This window comes from Electrophorus electricus, chromosome 12, assembly GCF_013358815.1.
Source record: "Electrophorus electricus isolate fEleEle1 chromosome 12, fEleEle1.pri, whole genome shotgun sequence".
Taxonomy (NCBI): domain Eukaryota; kingdom Metazoa; phylum Chordata; class Actinopteri; order Gymnotiformes; family Gymnotidae; genus Electrophorus; species Electrophorus electricus.
The window spans coordinates 7,017,385-7,038,847 of NC_049546.1; the positions used below are offsets into that span (position 1 = coordinate 7,017,385).

General features: G+C 48.9%; 1 protein-coding gene across 3 annotated transcripts in view; it reads left to right on the plus strand.

The window, feature by feature from the left end:
* The window catches only part of slit3 (slit homolog 3 (Drosophila)), a 118,477-nt gene extending 110,363 nt beyond the window's left edge, over positions 1-8,114 (plus strand). For 2 of the 3 annotated variants that reach the window (XM_035532272.1, XM_035532274.1), the window contains 6 exons: positions 361-604; positions 1,765-1,895; positions 6,064-6,218; positions 6,443-6,734; positions 6,833-7,038; positions 7,648-8,114. In XM_035532272.1, coding sequence (XP_035388165.1) covers positions 361-604; positions 1,765-1,895; positions 6,064-6,218; positions 6,443-6,734; positions 6,833-7,038; positions 7,648-7,889 — 1,270 coding nt within the window. In that variant the 3' untranslated portion in view covers positions 7,890-8,114. The remainder of the gene's footprint in view (positions 1-360; positions 605-1,764; positions 1,896-6,063; positions 6,219-6,442; positions 6,735-6,832; positions 7,039-7,647) is intronic. The other variant, XM_035532273.1, reaches the window with a different exon arrangement.
* Positions 8,115-21,463: the final 13,349 nt, after the last annotated feature.

Sequence of the window (21,463 nt, forward strand, 5' to 3'; positions counted from 1 at the left end):
GCTCCAGGTGCACGTTCGCTCTCTCTGCAGTGCTTAGCCCCTCCCCCTGCTCCAGGTGCACGTTAGCTCTCTCTGCAGTGCTTAGCCCCTCCCCCAGGCATAGCTGGTAATTAAGTGTTAGTGGCTTTAATTTGGCTCACCACCTTCCCTGGTGCTTCGTCAATGCTGTAACACAACACTAATCAGAGTAACATATAATATAATGAAAATCTAGAAGTGCATTGGGATGACAAAACTGTTCCGCTACTGAGAAAGCAAACTGATGAATGTTTAGGAACATTTATGGATCGGAGTGATTGTGAGCCTCTGTGTTTTTCTCTCTCGCTCTCTCTCTCCTTCTCTCTTGCTTCCTGCCCCCAGCGGGCTGTTCTGCGAGAACCCTCCTCCCATGATCCTCCTCCAGAAGACGAGTCCGTGTGACCAGTCGGACTGCCAGAATGGCGCCCCCTGCGTGCTGGTGGAGTCCGAGCCCGTCTGCCGCTGCCTGCCGGGCTTCTTCGGCTCCAAGTGTGAGAAGACGCTCACCGCCCACTTCCTGGGCAAGGACTCGTTCATAGAGCTGTCCGGCGCCAACGTGCGCCCCTCCACTCACATATCCCTCCAGGTATGAGCTGCAGCCCCCACGCCCTCGCAGCAGACGCTCCGAGCGCTTTTTCCGCGGCCTTTCGCAGCCTATAAGTAGGCTTATATCTGTGCTGCTCAGGATTGGGGTTTGTCTGCTCCTAACACTTCTCTAAGGCTGGGTAATTAGCTCACGTATCGGATGAAGTGTCTAGACCATTCAGTGCCGGAGATCTCTGCAGGACTGTGAGTGGGTTTGACCTGGCAGATTCATCGCCGGCACCACGACCTGAACGTCTGTAAACGCGGCGCTGTTCCTGCTCCCGCCACGACGTTATCAGAATGCCACCTTTTGTCCGCCGGCGGGAATAAAGTCTCCCCGGAAGACACGTGTTACGGTGACGGAAGGCAAACCGGGTGCGTTATCGCCCAAGATCAGGAGCCTGACCAAGCCACACACACCCCGCCCCCCTGCCCCCCCCGCAGCTGGACTGCCCCTCGCCACCGACGGGGCAGCCGAATGTTAATTAAAAGAGGAGGAGCTAAAAATAACCCGCCTGCCTCTCCATCGCTCTGAGCTGCTGGTGTCGGGCTTCACGGGAGAGTCGCTGACACCTTCAGAAACCTCAAGGGTTTGTGGGTGGGGTGGATCAGACACAGCCGGCGGTCTGTGTTGAAAAAGAAGCTGTCAGCTGTTTAGAAAACACAACTTTTTGTTCTATTTATTATTAGTATGAGTAGTAGCGGTAGTAGCAGCAGTAGTAGTAGTGTATGTTAGACCAAGGGAAGCCTGGGAAACGTGTGGCTTGGCCATGGCAGTTAACGCTTTTTTGAGCCTCCGCTCGTGCGGTAGGTCAGCGTCGCTCGGCTGCCTCGCGAAATGTCCTTTAGCTGAGATTTGGCGCTAGTGCTTGTCCAGCACGCATGCTAGCTGCTCACACGGCTACAGGCTACCGGGCAAGAGGCTGGCGACTCCACCGGGGCTCGTTCGACGTGGGCTTGGACCTTCCACACTTCATAAACCCCGTTTTCTTCTGTCTCTCCCTCTCTCTCCCTCTCCCCCGTTCGCGGTCGCGATTAGAACGAGGCTGCTGGCCCCGGGTTGTTCGCAGGCGTCCTGTCTGACACGCTTGCCTGAGCTTGAAGCGTTTGGGACTAAGCCCCGCGGCTCCTCACGGGACCTCCTCCCTGCGCTCTGTGCAGGTAGCCACTGACAAGGATCACGGCGTGCTGCTGTACAAGGAGGATCACGAACCCTTAGCTCTAGAGCTGTACCAGGGCCACATCCGGCTGATGTATGACATCACCAAGTACCCTCCGACCACCGTGTACAGGTAAGGACCGAGCAGAGCCGGGTCTCCAGGCTTCCTATCTGCCGTTGCTCATTGTGAGGCAAGTCTCACATACACGCATGCGTACATATACACCCCCTCCCCACACACACACACACACACACACGTCTCATCCTAACAAGGCCATTTCGGCTTCTATGTCTCATCTCCTTGAGCCCCTTTGCTCAGTGGAGCACCATAATGACATTTTCAGATCAGTGGTCCCTTTGTGCCCACCTGTGGGTTCATCTGAGTACACAGGGTTGTTGGCAGTCATTTAGAAACCCCTCTGAGCTCCTGCTAAATTAGATTTCCTATCCCTCTGTACGCTTACCGGTCACTTTATTAGAAACCCTAATAAAGTGCATTTTTATAAGGTGCATTTTTATAAGTGTACATTTACGGACTGTAGCACATCTATTGACAGCCGTAGTTTATAATACCCCCGACGACCGGGTATTAGTTAGGTGTCAAATGATGGCACTATAGAGCAGTGGCACTTACACATCAGGAACATGGCGGTGGGCATCAAGACCAAGTTTATCGGACCCAACGGCATTGTGGAGTTCGTACGCGTCGTTCTCACCCCTGGGTTAAGAGCGTTTTCTATCCAGAAACTCCCAGGCAACGGTGATCTCGCGGTCAGAAGGTAAGCGTGAGTGAAGGGCTAAAGGGGGGCTGGCCATGTCGAGCCGGAGAGCCTGCTTCGGCCGCGAGGCGTGTCCGAGTCGAGTTGCAGGGCGAAAGTCTCCAGGTGTGCCATCCTGCCTCCCGACTGAGCGAACAGGAAACTCCCAATCCGCAGATAGCGGCAGATGAGACGGGCTTCTGTTTAATGGTCTACGGGGGAGACCCAGGGCCGAGCCAGTCGTGTAGGCCCTGCCTGCTAGAGAGACCGTATCAATCCAGGGGCAAAGCGCCCCTCTTAACTCACGCCACCGGCCAGGGCCTCGATCGATTGCTCCTTCAGGAGTGTCACGGCATGGGAAAATGACGCTCCGTCTAGGAATGGCGCATTTGTGCCACATGATAGCCCGACTCGTGCAAAGACCTGATCCTTCTGAGGTCACTACTACCACAGGGGTATTAGTGTGGCTATCCGGTACACCCGCGCGGTTTATCTGTGTAGTGTGTTTATGCGATCTGTGCGTGCACAGCTCCTGCTGAGCGATAAGACGAGGTGAACCCGGCGCGCTGGTTCCGACGGGGGGATGCGTTCTAGGAGGTGCCAGCAGCCGACGGGTCACGTCCGAGACCTGCCGCCCTACCGCTAAGCCCGGTCAGGGGATCCGGAGCTTGTCTGTCTGCTGCGGGTCAGCTCTTGGGGAGGGAGAGCGCAGCTGGGGCACGCACCTCCCAGAGGTTCCGGAACCGGCCGGGCGATCGGCTTGGAACGCCACAGCGGTCCACCCTTCCGCCCGCCGCCTCGCCCAAGCCAACTAGAAAGCCAGAGGAAAAGAGAAAAGCGGCGGAAATATATTTTTCGCGAGAGCCAAGGACGGCGAGCAAGTAGCCGGGGGGGTCCGCGGAGAGGAGCAGACTGAGGAAAGACGGATCAGACCCCAGAGAGAGTGACTGAGCGCTGGCAAAGGGTGAAGGACAATTCTCAGTGCAGAGCGATCTCGGCGGACGGGGTGGGGCGGAGAGAGGAGGGTGGGCAGTAAAGGATCATTAGCGTCGGATGAATGTGTGGGGCCTCGTTGCCCGTGAACACGCTGAACGCTGTGCCCTTTCCCAAATGCCACACTAATCTCACTATTAGTTTAAGGGGCCGTGCAGGCACTCCTCCATCCGCTGTGTCTCTGCGGCCATCGCAGGTCTCTCCGGACCCCCACCCCCACCCCCTCGCCCGCCCAGCCCTGCACCACGCCTAACCCCACTCTGCAGAAAGCAGCCGGCGTTCGCCATGGCGACCGTGTCGAGTGTGGCCGGGGGTGGGTGGTTATTGGCCGTTTTCTTTCCCCTGCACTTGGGATCAGTACTCACACACTCAGTCCGGAGCAGAAACTGGAGTCCTTCAGAGGTGCAGCCAAGAGAAGCGAACCCAGAGGACATGGTGGAGATGGAGCAGAGCAGCCTTGGGCTGGCCGGGTCAGGTCGGACCCGGGCCGGGGGACCGGGCCTTGAACCTGCGGTCGGGCTAGCAGTATGAGCTGGGGCTGGGCTTTTGAGCTGGACTGCAACACCATTTTAGATCAAACCAGGTCCGATCCGAGTCCATTTACCCATAAAGAGCACGGCTTCTTAGTACTCTGCTCCTGTAATCCCCTGAAAGCACAGTTCTGAATGTCTGAATGTTGATTTTGAAACATGTAAACACCTCTGCACACTGATCGCTGAACCACATATCTGATGACAGCTCAGCTTTCTGAGGCTAGTGGTGCCTGTATATTTGACGTTTATAATGCGGGTTCTCAGAGAGGAATCTGAGTATTTTATTTTCTCCTGACAAGAAACTGACCCCATCACACACCCCACCTCACCCCTGCTCACCCCCCCCCCCCCTTCAAAAATATTATGATCTCTGGAAAATTTCTGCCTGTCCAAATGCAAACAAAAGCCCTATACTGGTAAATGCTGCGGCTTCAGAGTTGCTGGCTTAGTCTCTGGTGACCCCTAGTGGTACCGTCAAGCATCGGACATCATATTCTCACTCCTATATTGAGAGAACTGGGTTCAAAACTTTTTTTTCATCGTTTAAGAAGCAGGGCCAGGCTATACCGTAAAATAATGCCTGAGGAACAAGGTGGTATTTGTTTATCAAAGGGTCGGGCAGCAGACGTTCTACTCTGGAGGACCCAGCAAGCAATCTTTATCGGTTGTGAAGAGCATGTTACGAAACCCAGAATTCGAGTTATGAGGCAACGCCCCTGACCACACGGATGGGTCCGGACTGGGCCGAGGACACGATCAGCGCCTGCAGCCTTCCCACGTCTGCGATGGAAAAGCCGCGCTCCGGCCAGCTCAAACACGAGCACGGGTGCCCGGTGCCGGCCCGGTTGCCTCGCGCCTCCGATCATGTCCAATGCGGGATGGCTGTAGCCAGCCATTGGGAAAGGGGGAAGCATAGCCGGACTGGTAACGGTCAACACGAGTGCATTTTATGAGACGCCAGGCCTTTTCCCAGAATTTACACCCCATTAGTTTGAGCTGTTAACCCAATGGTTGAGCAACCTGACCTGCAGCGCAGTTGGAGGAAAGTGTCCGATTCTCACCACGCAGAGACTCGATTTTTTGACACATCATGCCCGTGTAATGGTCTTGGCCAGGTACTCGTCTTTTCGTAGAAAGAGATGGCAAACCGGGGCAGAACACACGGCAAAGAGTTGTGTTTAGTGGGGAAGCCACACTCCGCTGGCCGTAATCTCTCTATCCCTCTCTCCTTGCTCCCCTTCTCTCTCTCTTCTTTTTTTCCCTCCATTTTTCTCCAACCCACTCTCTCTCTCTCTCTCTCTCTCTCTCTCTCTCTCTCTCTCTCTCTCTCTCTCTCTCTCTCTCGCTTCCTCTGCCAAACCACTGTCTCTAGCTGTCTGTGGCCGCCTGTGTTCCCTCCAGGAATAACTCCTGCAGCTGAGTTTTTGTAGCCACAGTCGACCTGCTTTCTCAGGCTCTCATGTCAGTTCGCAGGGGCTCAGCGGGGTCACGCCCCCATACGCCATGCTCAGACAGAACGCAATTGCCCTACTTCACCGGGGCCAGGCTAGCATGGGAAGCTGCAGCTCGGCTGTGGGCGTATTCAGACTTGGGGCCGCGGGAGCGGTGTGTTATCCCCCCTCCAACGGGGTGGGAGGCTCACGGTCGTATCCCGGGCGCTCCGACTCGCCGACCCGGCCATCGGGGGCCACCGTCGCGGCTCCGTCCGTGCGAGTGGTCTTGCTGCGAGTGTCGGAGGGGGCGTGCACCCACTCGGGAGAGGACGTTTGGGCTCTGCAGTGCGCCTGAGGGAAGGCCCTCGGGCCACGCACGCTCCTCGGGTTCCGCCGGCGCCAAACCAGAGCTCACAAAAAGCACAGCCGCCAGAATCATCAGCTTAGCCAACGCCGGAGCGCGCAGGCCAGACTCTGTTCTAGTATGACATGCCAAGATGGAGACCATGTAGAGTCATTAATATACCCTCTCTGTCTCTTTGTCTGTGTGTGTGTGTGTGTGTGTGTGTGTGTGTGTGTGTAAGTGTGGAGTCGGTGAATGATGGCACCTTCCACACAGTGGAGCTATTGATCCAAAATCAGACTCTGAGTCTGGTGGTGGATAAGGGAGCCCCTAAGAGTCTAGGCAAACTGCCCCGCCCCCCTGTAGTGGAGCCCAGCACCCAACTCTACATTGGAGGTCGGAATCAAACACACACTCACGCCTTGAACACTCGCCCTACTTCGAAGGCTAATTAATATTAAAGTCATTTCATGGCTACGATCCTGTCTTTTGGTCTAAAAATGTTAAAAGGTGTTTAATATTAATATTTAATACAGAAATACAGTATTCAGCATATAAAAGATGTTTTTAGTTTAGCCACACAGTACTGACTAGCGTTACGACCAATCGGCTGCTTCCAGGTGTGCCCTCGGCGCTTGGCTCCTTGGCCCTTCGCACGGGGCCCGACCGCCCCGCCCAGTCCTTCGTCGGCTGCATCCACAGCGTGCGCATCAACGGTGAGCTACAGGAGCTAGTCACGGGGTCGGCGGGCTTAGAGGGTGTGCTGGCGGGCTGCCACTCCTGTAGTGTGTGCACGGGGCAGGGCCCGTGCAGGCAGCGAGGCGAGGTGGGTGTCACCTGCGAGTGTCCCGCCAGCAGCAGCGGACCGCTGTGCGAGCAACGGAGCTCCCCCAACCCCTGCCTGGGCAGCAGGTACACACACACACACACACACACACACACACACAGTCGCATTTCGTGTTGTGTTTTGCCTATTCACACTGCGCCCTCTCACTGGTGTGCGAGCACAGGTGTGTACAAGGCCTGTGTGTGCCTAAGGACTCGTCCTACAGCTGCAAGTGCGCGCCGGGCCACTCGGGCCAGTACTGCGAGAGGAGAGAGGAACCAGCGGCCTGCAGGGGGCAGCACTGTGGGAACGGCCAATGCAAGGTGGACGAGGGGGGGGCGCCTGTGTGCCACTGCCAGCCAGGCTACACGGGAACAGACTGCAACACGGGTAGGCTGCTGTACTGTTGATGATACCAAAAAAGAAATCAATCAGAAATCCAACCACGCCCACTTGCATTAGCCGTTTATCTCCAAAAGCAGACATGACATTTAGCTGACACTTTTGTACAAAGCAAGTTACAATTCTGAGTGAACGCAACTTGTGCAACTGAGGGTTGAGGGCCTTGCTCAGGCAACGTTGGGGCTTGAACTGGCAACCTTCTGATTACAAGTCAAGTACCTTAACCACTGAGCTACCACTGCCCACCAGGCATAACCAGGTTTCATAGCAAGTCAGATGTTTCAATGAGTTCGGAACGTCAAGCACATTTAATACTGTACTGCAGTGACACTCACAGTTCAGTCCTTTATGGTCAGAGATTCCAGGTCTCCCGGTTTCCTCCCTTCAACTAGTGGTAAAGAATTGTTTCAGTGTCTTTTCAGTTGCACAAATTAAACCATTAAACTAACAGTAATTAAAATTAAACAAGGGCAAGATTTTGATTTAAGAGGCACAATTGGCTATCTTGGCTGCATTTAAAGAGAAAAGCATTTGGTGAGTCGTATGGTTCCATCATTGAAGTCAACGCATCCTCCATGTCTCTCCTCCTCTTCCCAGAAGTTACCTGCCAGGGGGAGATGGTCCGTGAGCCGCTCAAACGTCACATGGGCCACAGGACGTGCACATCCACGAGTCGGGTGCCCCGTGTGGAGTGCCCCCGCGTGTGCCACCCGGGCCTCTGCTGTGCCCCCTCCAAGAGCCGCAGGCGGAAAATCAGCTTCAAGTGCTCCGACAGCTCGTCCTTCTCGGAAGAGATAGAGACAGCCCTGGAGTGCAGCTGCTCGAAGTGCCCCTCGTAACGACGGAACCGCCGAAAACCGCCGGAACCACGCTTCTGACCACAATTTCACAAGGAGCCAGAGGGAAAGAAGATATATTGTAAAATAAAAAAACAAATAGAACTTATTTTTATTAAGGGATTTTTTTTCTAAAGAAGAGACTGTTTTTATGAAGTTTCTTATGTGTGAATAGTTATTTTGTATTAATGAAAAGAAAAAAAAATCACACACGCAGATTAACATTCCTGAAAATATATGAATTTTTATATATATATATATATATATATATATATATATATATATATATATATATATATATATATATATATATATGTATGTATATATATACATACATATACATGTATATGTATGTATGTATGTATGTATGTGTGTGTGTGTGTGTGTGTGTGTGTATATATGTATGTGTGTGTGTAAATCTATATAAGTATACAACCTAACCTAAGGATTAATTTGGTTTGTGTATTGCATGTCTGTGTGAAGGTGTGAAAGGAGTTTTCAGGACACTTGAAGCCGTATTAAAATGTGTCTGTGCTGCCAGTCATGCCCCCCCCCGACACACACACGGAGTGCGCCAACCCTTCGTTGTGCTCTGCCGGTAAAAACAGGAACTGTGCCTCTTCTGCAGCCTGCCTTGCGATGGACTCCAGAGAGCTCACCTGTGGAGCTACAGGAATGGACCTCTTACCCAAGCTCTGAGCTGCTCGCCGCCTTCCCGTGCCAATCAGAAGCCTTTTCTGTTGGGTTTGGTTGGTTTTTTTTTGTTTTTGGTTTGTGTGTTCGTTCTTATTTTTGCTTATTTTCTTTGTTTTAACCATCCGAGAGCGAGGGCCGCCATGTCCCTAGACGGACAGCTCCGGACTGGTCCTCGCACGTCAGAGTTGAATGAATCTCCCTGCCATTTCCTTGCACGGGAAGTGCGTGTAGCTGAATGTGAACTGCTGCTCTGCTGTGGTCTAGTGGAGCAGCGACAGCCGGCGGTGGAGGGGTGGGGCATCCTCCCCTCAGCCCGGCCTTACCCGGTATGCTTGTCTCCTACACACCTCCTGTAGCACGGGCCAGCGGTACAGAGCACAGCTCCGATGGAAAGAAAGCTCTCCATACTGACGCAGTATTCCACCATAATCATCCCTTACTAATATATTAAACACAAATATGTTACACCATTACTACTGTATTTTGTATGCTATACCTGTTGTTGTTGTTTTTCCCCTTAAACAAGCAAGGTTTTATCAGTGTCCATTTCAAAAGGAGATTGAGGGTGTGTAATTTCCCATAGGAGAAGTTAATTGGCGTTAAAAAATAAAAACATTCCATGTAGCCTCGGTTTGTACAGCCCAGCCCTTCATTAAGGAAACGTATGACAAGTAAAATGAGCTGACATGCTAACATCTGTAAAGATCAAAATGATGGAGCCAATAGCAGATCATTTGTGGTTGAATATGACCTAGAGAGTGATGAATAACATACTATGAATGTTGAATTAAAACCTTTAGTGAAACTGTTTTGTTTATTGATGTTTATTAATGTACCAGGGCATTTTGCTAACTTTGAGGACTGAGAAACACTTAGGGCCCACACTTACTGGGGGGCAATATATATATATATATATAAAATATTAGCACAACCAAATATTTTCCTTTTTTTAATGAGTTATCCGCTGTGGCTCTTTCCGTAGTACTTTTTGTCTTCCACTAGATGGCGCTATTCACGTCTTTGGCCAGACTGCGTATATAACGTTACTTCACTCTGCGTGGTCCGGGGCTTAAACTGGGAGACTGCTTGACAGATCAGCGCCCCCTCTGTGTGTTTACGGCTCAAAACAAGAACAGCGTAAACTGCAGATAATATGAAGGTTGCCTCGACTTACCGACTCCTCACTCGCCTCATTATCCCATTTCATAATCCCGTGGAAAGTAAAGCGTTATGAATGACATTCTTAGCGTATTAAAGGAGTATAGCCGGCTACAGCCCAACAGTGCCAGTGTGATCCGCGGCCGGACTGGGAGGCTTGCCCCGTGGAGTATCAGCCTGTTAATTACGAGAGCTAATCTGGGTATATAGGCCAGGGCCCAGCGAGGATGCGTGTTTACGAAGGGAAGGAGCTCTCTCTTTTCCATGCCTGTCAAACCCTTTCACGTCGTCTCTCATTATCTTCAGTGGCTCGTCTCCGAAACTTGGCATTCCCTCTCAATCCCCTCGATTGCATTTCTTCGCCCTGCAGGGAGGAAAAGGCCGTCTTTGCAGTGCTAGGGCATGTCGGGTTATTAACATGGAGGGGGTTTAGATTTCAGGAGCTGCTTTTCATGGGGGTCGGCGGGGAGCTGCGCGGATCCCGCCGAACAGCTGGTTGCGGCCGGACGCAGAAACTACGCAGATGTAGCCCAGCTACCAGTGTGGTCACCCAAGGACCCGAAAGATGCCCAAGAGCGCAAATTCGAGACCAGTGCGGGTTTGAAAGGGGACTGCTGGCTACATCAGTTGCAAAACAAAACAGCACAACATCATACAGCGGTTAAAACGGTCCTTTATGCAGTTACTCATAAATCTAGTTGTTGAATGTGATGCCATCAAATGCTTGGTTAATATAATGAGGATTGCGATATGTTTTAAAACTGCACAATGACCCGTTGTGGTTCAAAGGCCAATGTGTCATTTCTGGTAAATTGTTGAGGAAATGCTTCTTTATTGTAGTGGAGGATGGCGAAATAGTTAGCAGTCTGATCATGCGAAGTGGAATTGCGGATTGCTCATCCGCTATTTTTCTCTTTTTAGGGGGGTCTGCACATTGGAAGTCTTCCGTGGCGCCCCATTATTGTTGTGTCCTGTATTTCTTAACACCGCATTCATAGCCATACCATTAGGTGTCAGTAAACGCTTTGAGCGCTACAGGTAGAGAAGCGAGGTTGTTGTATGCCTGCCTGATAGAATAAATTTATGAGCTGAGATGCCCCTCGCCTTTTGGTCAGCAACCGTAGTCTTTTGGCCGGCCGCGTCTCACTTTAGCTGGCAGCTCTTGCGGGATTCATTCAAATAACGCTTGAAGAATGTAAAATGACATTTCGCTCGTACACACAATGTTTTCCTAGCCTGCTTGCTGTATTAACTACAGTGTGTGGATACGTGTTTGCCGACAGAGGTTCAATCCGATGCGGATTGAGCGCTGTCGCTCGGTTCAAGCAGCCTCCAAGACTCCATACCTCCAGGTTCTTGCATATGGATACCCCTTTTTGGTTTTCTGTCTGTTCCAGGGCAGCCTGCTTGCCATTCCATTCATGACCTTGGAAAAGATATTTAAAAACTCTTGGCCGTCAATGTCGACGGACAGAAATTGACTTGTACTACACTACTACTACACTGTCTAGACCCGGAGAGCCAGCGAATATTCTACATGGGTGTCACGTTGGATTTGTCTCTGATTGCTTTGCATGGCTACTTCACGCCAAAGGTAAACGCGGTGGAGTGACAAACGAATACAGTCATTTAGCCGATGAGTCCATAATACAACACACTGCTGCTCTGCAACAACTACTTGCTACATGTGAGTTTGATAAGGACATGATACGAGATCAGTTAGTGGGACACTTTGGAAACCCCCCCCCCCCCCCCCCCCAAATAGAAACTGACACTGAGACTATTTACTATTTTACTATTACCATTGCTATGCAAATGGAGAGTAAGATAACAATCTGTTACTTAGGTGTGCAAGTGGTCTAATTACAGAGCAAAGCTAAAAGTAGACAACCGCAGAGAAATGCACATTCGGGAACTGCTGCTCATTCTACATGGTAGCCGTACTGCTTATCTGCTTTTGCATGGTTCGGATGGGCATCTGGCAAATGTACCCAAATGCCCAGCAATTAAAACGGTGTGCAAAACATGCAGTAGAAAGGGACATTTTGCACGAGTGTGTAGGTCTGCACACGACGTCGTAGAAATAGTAGAACACACACTGCTCTTACTGCAGCACTCTGAACCACCAGCAAAGCTCTGTTGCACGGTGCACATTCATGCTGAGGAACACAAATGACTGTTAAAGTGAAAGCGGATACAGGCACTCGAGTGTCCGTTTTACCAAGATGCACGTATGATGACTGTTTGAAGGGAGTGACCTTGGAGCTGCCTGCAGATTGCCTTGTTGCATACTTCAGTCAATGTGTTCAGTTGCATGCAAGAAAAGGGGAAATGCATGGATGTAAACTGAACTTATGTTGGCGAGAGTGGAACGTGGATGGGCATGGACCTCATGTCTGCCCTCAAGTTGTGTTTTCTGACGTGCCTGCCTGCACTTTTCCCTCCACCTCAGTGCTGCAGCTCTCCACAGCCAGTCCGAACTCTCAGGCTGTGTGAAAGGATTCACGCCCAACGTCACAGCCTTTGAGTCTGCCACACCTGTGCAACAAAAACTACGTGTGTCCTTTTCTGTGAGGCCTGAGAAGTGTCTGACGAATTGAACTAGTTGCTTTCCGCTGGTGTAATTCTGTCGGCTTCACCTTGGGTGTCACCAATTGAAGAAAATGGATGGCATAAAGATGCGTGTAGATCCCAAAGAGCCCAATAAGGCCATTGAGGTGGACAGTTATCTTCTACCACATATGGAGGAATTGCTTGCTACCTTAGCTGGGTCTACAATTATCTCAACAATTAACCTTGAAAGTTCGTATGATCAACTGCCACCACACCATGATGGCTGCAGTTTAACAGCATTCTAACACGAGAATGCTATTGCACTTCTGCTGCCTGCCATATGGCTTGGCATCAGCCCCAGTGATGTTCCAGCCAATGAGGTCCATAATTCTGGAAGGTGTGGCCAAACGTTCAGATAACGTGATACGCTTCAGATGCATGCAAGCTGAGCACGATCCTGCAGTGCTCTCAGTGCTGAGGCGACTCAGCGAGACGGTCCTCTGTTTGAACAGAAAAGTGTCGGTTCAGATAACACAGCTGTTGCCTTTTTTTGGACACGTGGCGATTGCACAGGGCATTGAGACCTGCAGAACATGTACGAGACATCACACAAGCACTTCCACCCAGGGAGGCAACCATCTTACATTCTTTCCTGGGGATGCTCCCATCATGCAACAAACACGTACCCAACTATGCAATAGTGGAGGAGCAACTGCATGCTTGTGTCCACAGAGTAGGGCCTCCACAACCTGTGTGTTTACAGAAAGATCTTTGAAAATCTGAAAGCATTTCTTCAGTTCTCCCATTTGTATCATTCCTGTATCATCTTCAAACAGTGTGGTTCATTATGGATTTTCCTTGCCCACTAGGGCACATAGTTTGTACGCTACTTATTCGGGGCATTGTGGAATGGTTCTAGTGCAATGGATATCCCACACTAGGTTTCCTGACACCGCTACAAGATGGCGGAATGCCAAAGTTGTGCACTATATAGCATGTTGTCAATCATATCACAATGGACTGTGGTATAACATGGTATATCTGCTGTCGTACATTAATGAGCTAACATGCATAACCTAGCATTCAAACCTTGTTCACTACATTGATCAATTCTGTGAACTTTACATCCACCTGTGGTATAATGGTGTGTATAGGCAAAATGCTCCGGAGCAAACCGGAGTTCAGAAGGCAAAATGCTGCCCGACTTGTTCATCCCTTCACTAGCCATGAACGGATAAGAAAGTGAATGTAAAGTACTGGATGATATCTGGTTTTGGAAGGGATTATCAGCAAATGCAGGTTATCTGAGACGTGCGACACAGGTGTATGGGTAAACAATCAGCATCCTTGTTGCTTCTCTGGCATGTTGACACCTCTCTCTGACGTTGCCGTTTTGCCTCCTGGCCCTGGTACAGAAAACGCCACTTTGCCTGGCGTGGAAGACACCATCCTGCCTCCGGACTACGGCATGGAAAATGTCACCCTACCTACTGTGTGAAACATGCTCCAGTGTGGAAAATGTCACCCAGCTGCCTGCCTTAGCTTCCAAACGTGCTACCACATCTCCTGTATACTTTTCTGGAAATATCAGACCCACACCCATGCTCTAACAGGACTGCTACCATGCTTCCCTCCCAGGGTAACATGACTGTACGACTAGATCCTCCCACCATGGCTGCTGCACTTTCACAATTGCCCGACTTTTGTCTTTTTACAGCCGCCAGGACATCCAAGCCTGCTCAACCACAGGGCCGGCTGACCTTAGCCGTCTCATCAATTCCTGGTCCAGAGTCAACTGTGTTGTCTGCTCCCAGCTCCGGGTTAGGGTCTCCACCTCCATAGGCTCTGGCCTACGCCCAGGTCTGTTCTTGTGTCTGCCTGCATCAATGTCCACTTCTATATCCATTTCTGCTTCTCCTCCCGCTTCTATTCCCATATCTATGCCTGTGTGCATTCCCCTATCTACATCTGTGGCTATCCCTGTGTCATTGCCCAGGTCTGTCCCTGTGACTGTGTCTGTCCCTGTGTCTCTGCCTGTGTGCATTCCCCTATCTACATCTGTGGCTATCCCTGTGTCAGTGCCCAGGTCTGTCCCTGTGACTGTGTCTGTCCCTGTGTCTCTGCCTGTGTGCATTCCCCTATCTACATCTGTGGCTATCCCTGTGTCAGTGCCCAGGTCTGTCCCTGTGACTGTGTCTGTCCCTGTGTCTCTGCCTGTGTGCATTCCCCTATCTACATCTGTGGCTATCCCTGTGTCAGTGCCCAGGTCTGTCCCTGTGACTGTGTCTGTCCCTGTGTCTCTGCCTGTGTGCATTCCCCTATCTACATCTGTGGCTATCCCTGTGTCAGTGCCCATGTCTGTCCCTGAGACTGTGTCTGTCCCTGTGTCTCTGCCTGTGTGCATTCCCCTATCTACATCTGTGGCTATCCCTGTGTCAGTGCCCAGGTCTGTCCCTGTGACTGTGTCTGTCCCTGTGTCTCTGCCTGTGTGCATTCCCCTATCTACATCTGTGGCTATCCCTGTGTCAGTGCCCAGGTCTGTCCCTGTGACTGTGTCTGTCCCTGTGTCTCTGCCTGTGTGCATTCCCCTATCTACATCTGTGGCTATCCCTGTGTCATTGCCCAGGTCTGTCCCTGTGACTGTGTCTGTCCCTGTGTCTGCCTGTGTGCATTCCCCTATCTACATCTGTGGCTATCCCTGTGTCATTGCCCAGGTCTGTCCCTGTGACTGTGTCTGTCCCTGTGTCTCTGCCTGTGTGCATTCCCCTATCTACATCTGTGGCTATCCCTGTGTCATTGCCCAGGTCTGTCCCTGTGACTGTGTCTGTCCCTGTGTCTCTGCCTGTGTGCATTCCCCTACCTACATCTGTGGCTATCCCTGTGTCTCTGCCTGTGCCAGTGGTTACACCCCAGCCTGTTCAGGTGTGTCTGCCCCGACCTGCTCCAGTTCTTCACCTCACACTTCATCCATTATCCCCTAGCCTGCATGGCCTCTTCCTTCCTGTGCATTTGCCAGGATGCCATATGCCCCCTTGGGTACCTGGACTACAGTGGTGCTTGAAAGTCTGTGAGCCCTTTAGAAGTTTCTATATTTCTGCATAAATTTGACCCGGTCAGATTGTCACACAAGTCCTTAGAGTAGATAAAGAGAACCAAATCAAACAAATGAGAAAAATATTAGACTGTCATTTATTTATTGAGCAAGATGATCCAATATTACATGAGACAGGCTGAATTGTTTGCTGTTGACAGTCTTTATCAGTGTTCTGTGACCTGGGTGGGTTGAGTCCTTGATAATTATTAGTTACATTTATATTGTGCCTTTCTCAAACTCAGGGGCGAGTTTTACAAATGAGAAGCAGCAGCCAATTTTGCACACAGCATACACTCAATCAGGGACTGCACCAGCCATCACTGAACATATATTCTGGACACAGACGAGTGTATGTGTAATATATATATATATATGCAAAAATGCAAAGTTCATGAATGTACTCAAATATATCTTGCTCTTCTATTTTCATAGAGCAGTATTAGTTTTCAGCTTGTAGTCCTACATGGGTTGCAGTATTAACATCACAATTCTTGATCAAGCTCTTCTTTTTTTTTTAAATAACTGAACAAAATCCACTCATCTAACCTGTTGGTCTGAATAATGCTTGTACCTAACACCATCCTCAGGTTCTTCATACCGTCTCCACCTCATACAAGCATTACCTAACACCATCCCCAGGTTCCACCATACCATCGCCACCTCATACAAGCAATACCCAACACCTTGCCCAGGTTCCTCAACACTGTCTCTACCTTATACAAGCATTAACTAACACCATCCCCGGTTCCTCAACACCGTCTCCACCTCATGCAAGCATTACCTAACACCATCCCCAGGTTCCTCAACACCATCTCTCTCATACAAGCATTACCTAACACCATCTCAAGGTTCCTCAACACCATCTCCACTTCATACAAGCATTATCTAACACCATCCCCAGGTTCCACAATACTGTCTCCACCTCATACACGCAATACCCAACACCTTCCCCAGGTTCCTCAACACCGTCTCCACCTCATGTAAGCCTTACCTAACACCATCCCGAGGTTCCTCAACACCGTCTCCAACTTATTAACATTTTTCCATCATGATTTTTTTACATTTGGGTTGTTTTTATGATCATATGTTCACTCATAGCATAGAAAGTACAATACAAATATAATCCATAGTATTGCAAAAATGTAAATGTTTGGCCTCACACTTTATTCCTCAATTTGACAGACTTTGTCTTGATCAATATGTGAGCTACTAATGAATATTCAGTTCTTAACATCAACACTATTTCAAAGCTGCATCAAAATTAGAAACATACAGAGGTTCTAAAATGTGTACAGCTAACACTCAAAATACATTGCTTTTGACATTATTTATGTTTTCAGAATGCAATCGAATCTGTCACTTTTTTTTCTGACGAATAAGTGGCTGAATGTCTGCCTTGCTGTCTATAGTGACAGATGAGTCGTCTAAATGCTAGACAGGCCTTTCAGCCAAACAGGACTATATTACAGAACTTCAGCAAGCATACACAGAAAAACAAAGAAAAAACCCAGTACAGAAACTGAGGCTGTTTTAGATTAAACTAAATGGAAGTCCATGTTCACATGGTTATTGCAGCTAATAGAATGTTTAGTACCATTCCCACGGGAATTCCGTAAAGCTTGTCCTCATTACAGGTGTCAAAGCGAAAATATTTTTCATTTGATTCCCATACCCATGGACCTTCATGTTATACCATCCCCATGCAGCTCTCGGGTCTACATACTTTAACACTGTGCTACGGAACGCAGAACGCGGCTCATCAACAGTTTCGGCGGTTGGACAGCTGTGGAGATTCGGCTCAGTCAAGAACCATGCAAAATCTAGGCTAAGTGAATTAAAAATATATGTAGTATTTTGTGTTTATTTAATTTGCCTCAACTAATGATTGTAATCGGTTTTATTAGAATTAGCCTATAGCATGACGTCAATGTTGCAAACTAAAAATTTCTTCAGATTCTGCTGGACCTTTAAATCGGTTTGGCCGATTTACATGAAACACACTTGTCAAAATTAAAATAAATATACATTTTAAATGTTCAAATAAACATGTGCCAGTTATTCCTACATATGGCTTATTATTTGAACAAGGTTTGTGTGGTTCAAGTTGGTTATCTCTGCATGATTTCTTCAGTACCTATTTGAGAGGTATATTAGTCCTAAAGGCCTACAATTCAACTAGATGTGTAGAAATGTGAACCAAATCCTTTGAGTAGTAGGACCTGTACAGCAAATATGAAGTCAGTAGAGTAGTGTCATCTGCACATTAATTTTACAGGTCAAAGTCATACAGCTCTGGAAAAAAATAAAAGACCACTCCAATTTTTGATTAAATCAGCATCTCCACATGTACAGCAGCCATTCCATTCAAGTGTTTGTTGAATTCCTTCACAGACACACCTCATTCTACTTAATGAGATGCTGAATAGGTGATCACCTTAACAAAATCCTATTCTAACGAGCAACAGTATAAAAACTACTGCATCTGTCATCACTATTCTCTTGTTGTAGAACCAGCTGAATGGGAAAAATAAGTGTATTCAAAATACAGCTACAGGCCAAGCCCGAAGAGTTGAAAACAAAGGTTCTTAATCAGGAAAAGAAGGGTTCAATTGTAGCGTTACTGGCAGAGGGATACAGTGAGCGTCAGGTTGCCTCTATCTTGAAAATTTCAAAAAGTACAGTTCATAAGAACAAGGCCAAGCAGCAAACACATGGGACAACAACAGCTACAGACGGGCAGAGGTCGAAAACGACTCTCTACTGACCGTGATGATCACTACCTCATTAGAATGTCACTTAACAACCGTAAGATGACGTCAAGCGACCTATAAAAAGAATGGCATGCATCGGCTGGGGTGAATTGCACAGTGAGGATGGTTCGAAACAGGCTTCTGGAGGCAGGGCTGAAGTCGTGCAGAGCTAGAAAAAAGCCCTTCATCAATGAGAAGCAAAGAAGAGCCAGATTGAAGTTTGCGAATGACCATAAGGATTAGTCAGTAGAGGACTGGAGTAAGGTCATCTTCTCTGATGAGTGCAATTTTCAGCTTTGTCCAACACCTTGTCGTGTAATGGTTAGACAGAGACCTGGAGAGGCCTACAAGCCAGAGTGTCTCACACCCACAGTGAAATTTGGTGCAGGATCTGTGATGATCTGGGGGTGTTTCAGCAAGGCTGGAATCGGGCAGATTTGTCTTTGTGAAGGACATATGAATCAAGCCACTTACAAAACTGTGCTGGAAGAAAACTTGCTTCATTCTGCTCTGACAATGTTCTCCAACTCTGATGATTGTTTTTTTCAACAGGACAATCAAAGTGTGGATGAGGGACCACTAGATCAAGACCCTATCATGGTCAGTCCAATCTCCAGACCTGAACCCCATTGAAAACCTCTGGAATGTGATCAAGAGGAAGATGGATGGTCACAAGCCAACAAACAAAGCCGAGCTCATGGAATTTCTGTGCCAGGAGTGGCGTAAAGTTACCCAACAGCAATGTGAAAGACTGGTGGAAAGCATGCCAAGATGCATGAAAGCTGTGATTAAAAATCAGGGTTATTCCACCAAATATTGATTTCTTGACTCATCCTAAGTTGAAATATTAGTACTGTGTTGTTTATAAATGAATATGAGCTTGTTTTCTTTGCATTATTTGTGGTTTGAAATATCTGTAACTCTCCATTAGTCATTTTCATTAAAAAACATGCTCTAAAATACAATATTTTTATCTGGAATTTGGAAGAAATGTTGCCAATAGTTTATAAAACAAAACAAAACTGCTCAGCCTGGTCAAACATATACCCATCAATTGTAAAACTAGAGAAGCTGATCGTTTTGTAGTGGTGTCTTATTTCTTTCCGGAGCTGTATGTTCTTCAAATGCTCCTTTGCCCAGATAAATGGGTGGCACCACTCTTTAGTGTGGTCATGCTTCCCCTTTGCCACTTCACATATAAATCCTGGGCAGGCCACTGCCTGACAAGCTTTTTGTGTCCTTTTAAAAGAACATAAAGGTGTATATCAGGTTTACCCGAACCCAAGCTCAGACAAATCAAAGCTTACATAATTTATATGTACTACTTATTCGAGGAAGCAGCCGAGCTTGTAAAGCATACTGGCCTCCGGAAACATCTTGAACAAGATGCCCTGCTGCTCTGACTAAAGTGGTTGCATCATCTGCAGAATGCCGAAATCGCGAAATCGCGACGCAGCCGAGCCTCCCCAGGAGGGTCACGCTCACCTGCCTGCGTGCGCCTCTGTGTGAGGGGAGCTTGACACAACTCCGCTAGCTGCCATCTGCTCAAACGCCGCTCCTCACCCACTCAGAACCAGCCAATCTCACAGTCTAGCAAACAACACCAGGGCATAGCTGCCCTACACATGCCTCATTAATCCCAAAGACCCCGACCTGGAAAAGGTAACGTCCTTGACCGTGGAGAAAACATGGCAGCAGGAAACTTTTTTCTTTTTTTTCCTCTATTCGCGACGGCCGCTTTGTGTCAGACAACAGAACTGTTCTTTGGGGTAATTCATCATTCATTTGAAGCTCCCACTCATGAGTTGGTGTTCAAAGGCACAGAAAGGTCAGAGGGTGGACGCTTTGTCTCGGAAGGAAATCCCACAGTGATATAATAGACAATATGCGCACGAAAGCCCGCGCAGAGCCTTTTAATGTCATTGTGGAACATCAGGGCCGCTCTCAACCTGCAGTGAACTGAAGTGAGCAGCCTGTGCACAATCACATTTGTGTTGGTTTCAACTGGTTGGTTTCGGGTTTCGGGTTTCTGATGCAGCAAAGCTCAAGTCAGAAATGCGATGCTTTGGTACACATCAGTCATGTGTTCAGGTTTCATGCAGTTCTATGATCATAAAGAATGGGCAAGTGTACATTTTGTTCAGGCATGGACAACAACATGCATTTGACCTGGTAATTTGATGGAGGTTTATTTGTTCAGAGTACAAGGTCATCTTTGGAATCCAGAAACATCTGTTGTAGGGTGGGTGTGGGTGTCTGGGTTCGTGTGTGTGTGTGTGCGCGTATTGTTTGACCTAGATACTCCACCACATTATCGTTACATACCATAAAGCACACCTAGATTACTAGTTGGAGCCCCCAGGAGCATTTGATGAAATTCCAGGGTAGTAAATCTCCTGAGCTGTCCACCACAGCGGCCAGGCTTTCAGCGCTTGGGCATGAGCACTGCACCGTGTCTCTCACCAACACTTACATCTACCTGCCCCCTCTGTTGCCAAGATCCCGAATGACTGATAGCCTCTAGATCTGTCGTCACTAGCTACCCAAACCATTGTTACGGGGAAGTCACGAGGAAGAGTGATGTAACGCTTAGAAACATCCAGCGTCCCTGAAGGTCAGCGGCACGCGTGACAAGGTCAGACAATGGCCAGACCAGCGCTAGCGCTAGAGCCTACTCTACTGTTAAAGAGAATGCATGTTGCGGATGTGCTGCACGCCTGATGGCTGGGTTAATGCGACCAGAAAGCACAGGGGTTGACCATTTCGCTTAATGGCCACTGCACAAGAAGCATCTGGGTCATCAGCCCTGGTATCTCCTCAGAGGACATCAGCTGGCTGGCGTGATGTGTTTTATGACTTTTACAGTAATTACAGGCCAAGCATGCCTCCTCTAATTGCTTTCTACCACTCTTCTTCCACATTCTGCCCAGTTCCTGTGAGGGGTGTCTTCCTCCCCTTTGCTGTTATTAAGTCTCACCACTCACGCTTCCTCCACTCAGTCAAATGCAGGCTACATCATGTGCCCAGGCAGGTTGCCATTGGCCCTCTAAACAACGCTTCTTCTTCAGGAAAGTAACCGGAGGTCTTGTCTCCCTTCTCGCAGCGGCCCCTCCACTGACGAGTAGAGAGAGGGTGCCCACTGTCGCACCACAGACACTGACACGTTACTAGTAAAATTGTGTCGCAATATTAAATACTTATTTAACATGGCAAAACACGAGGCGGGCAACAAGTGCAGCTCGCATTCAAGGATGGGGCGTCCTCTGCTACGGCGTGTACCCCTCCACGCCCCTCCCACCTCTGCACGCCCCCAGTACATCATCAGT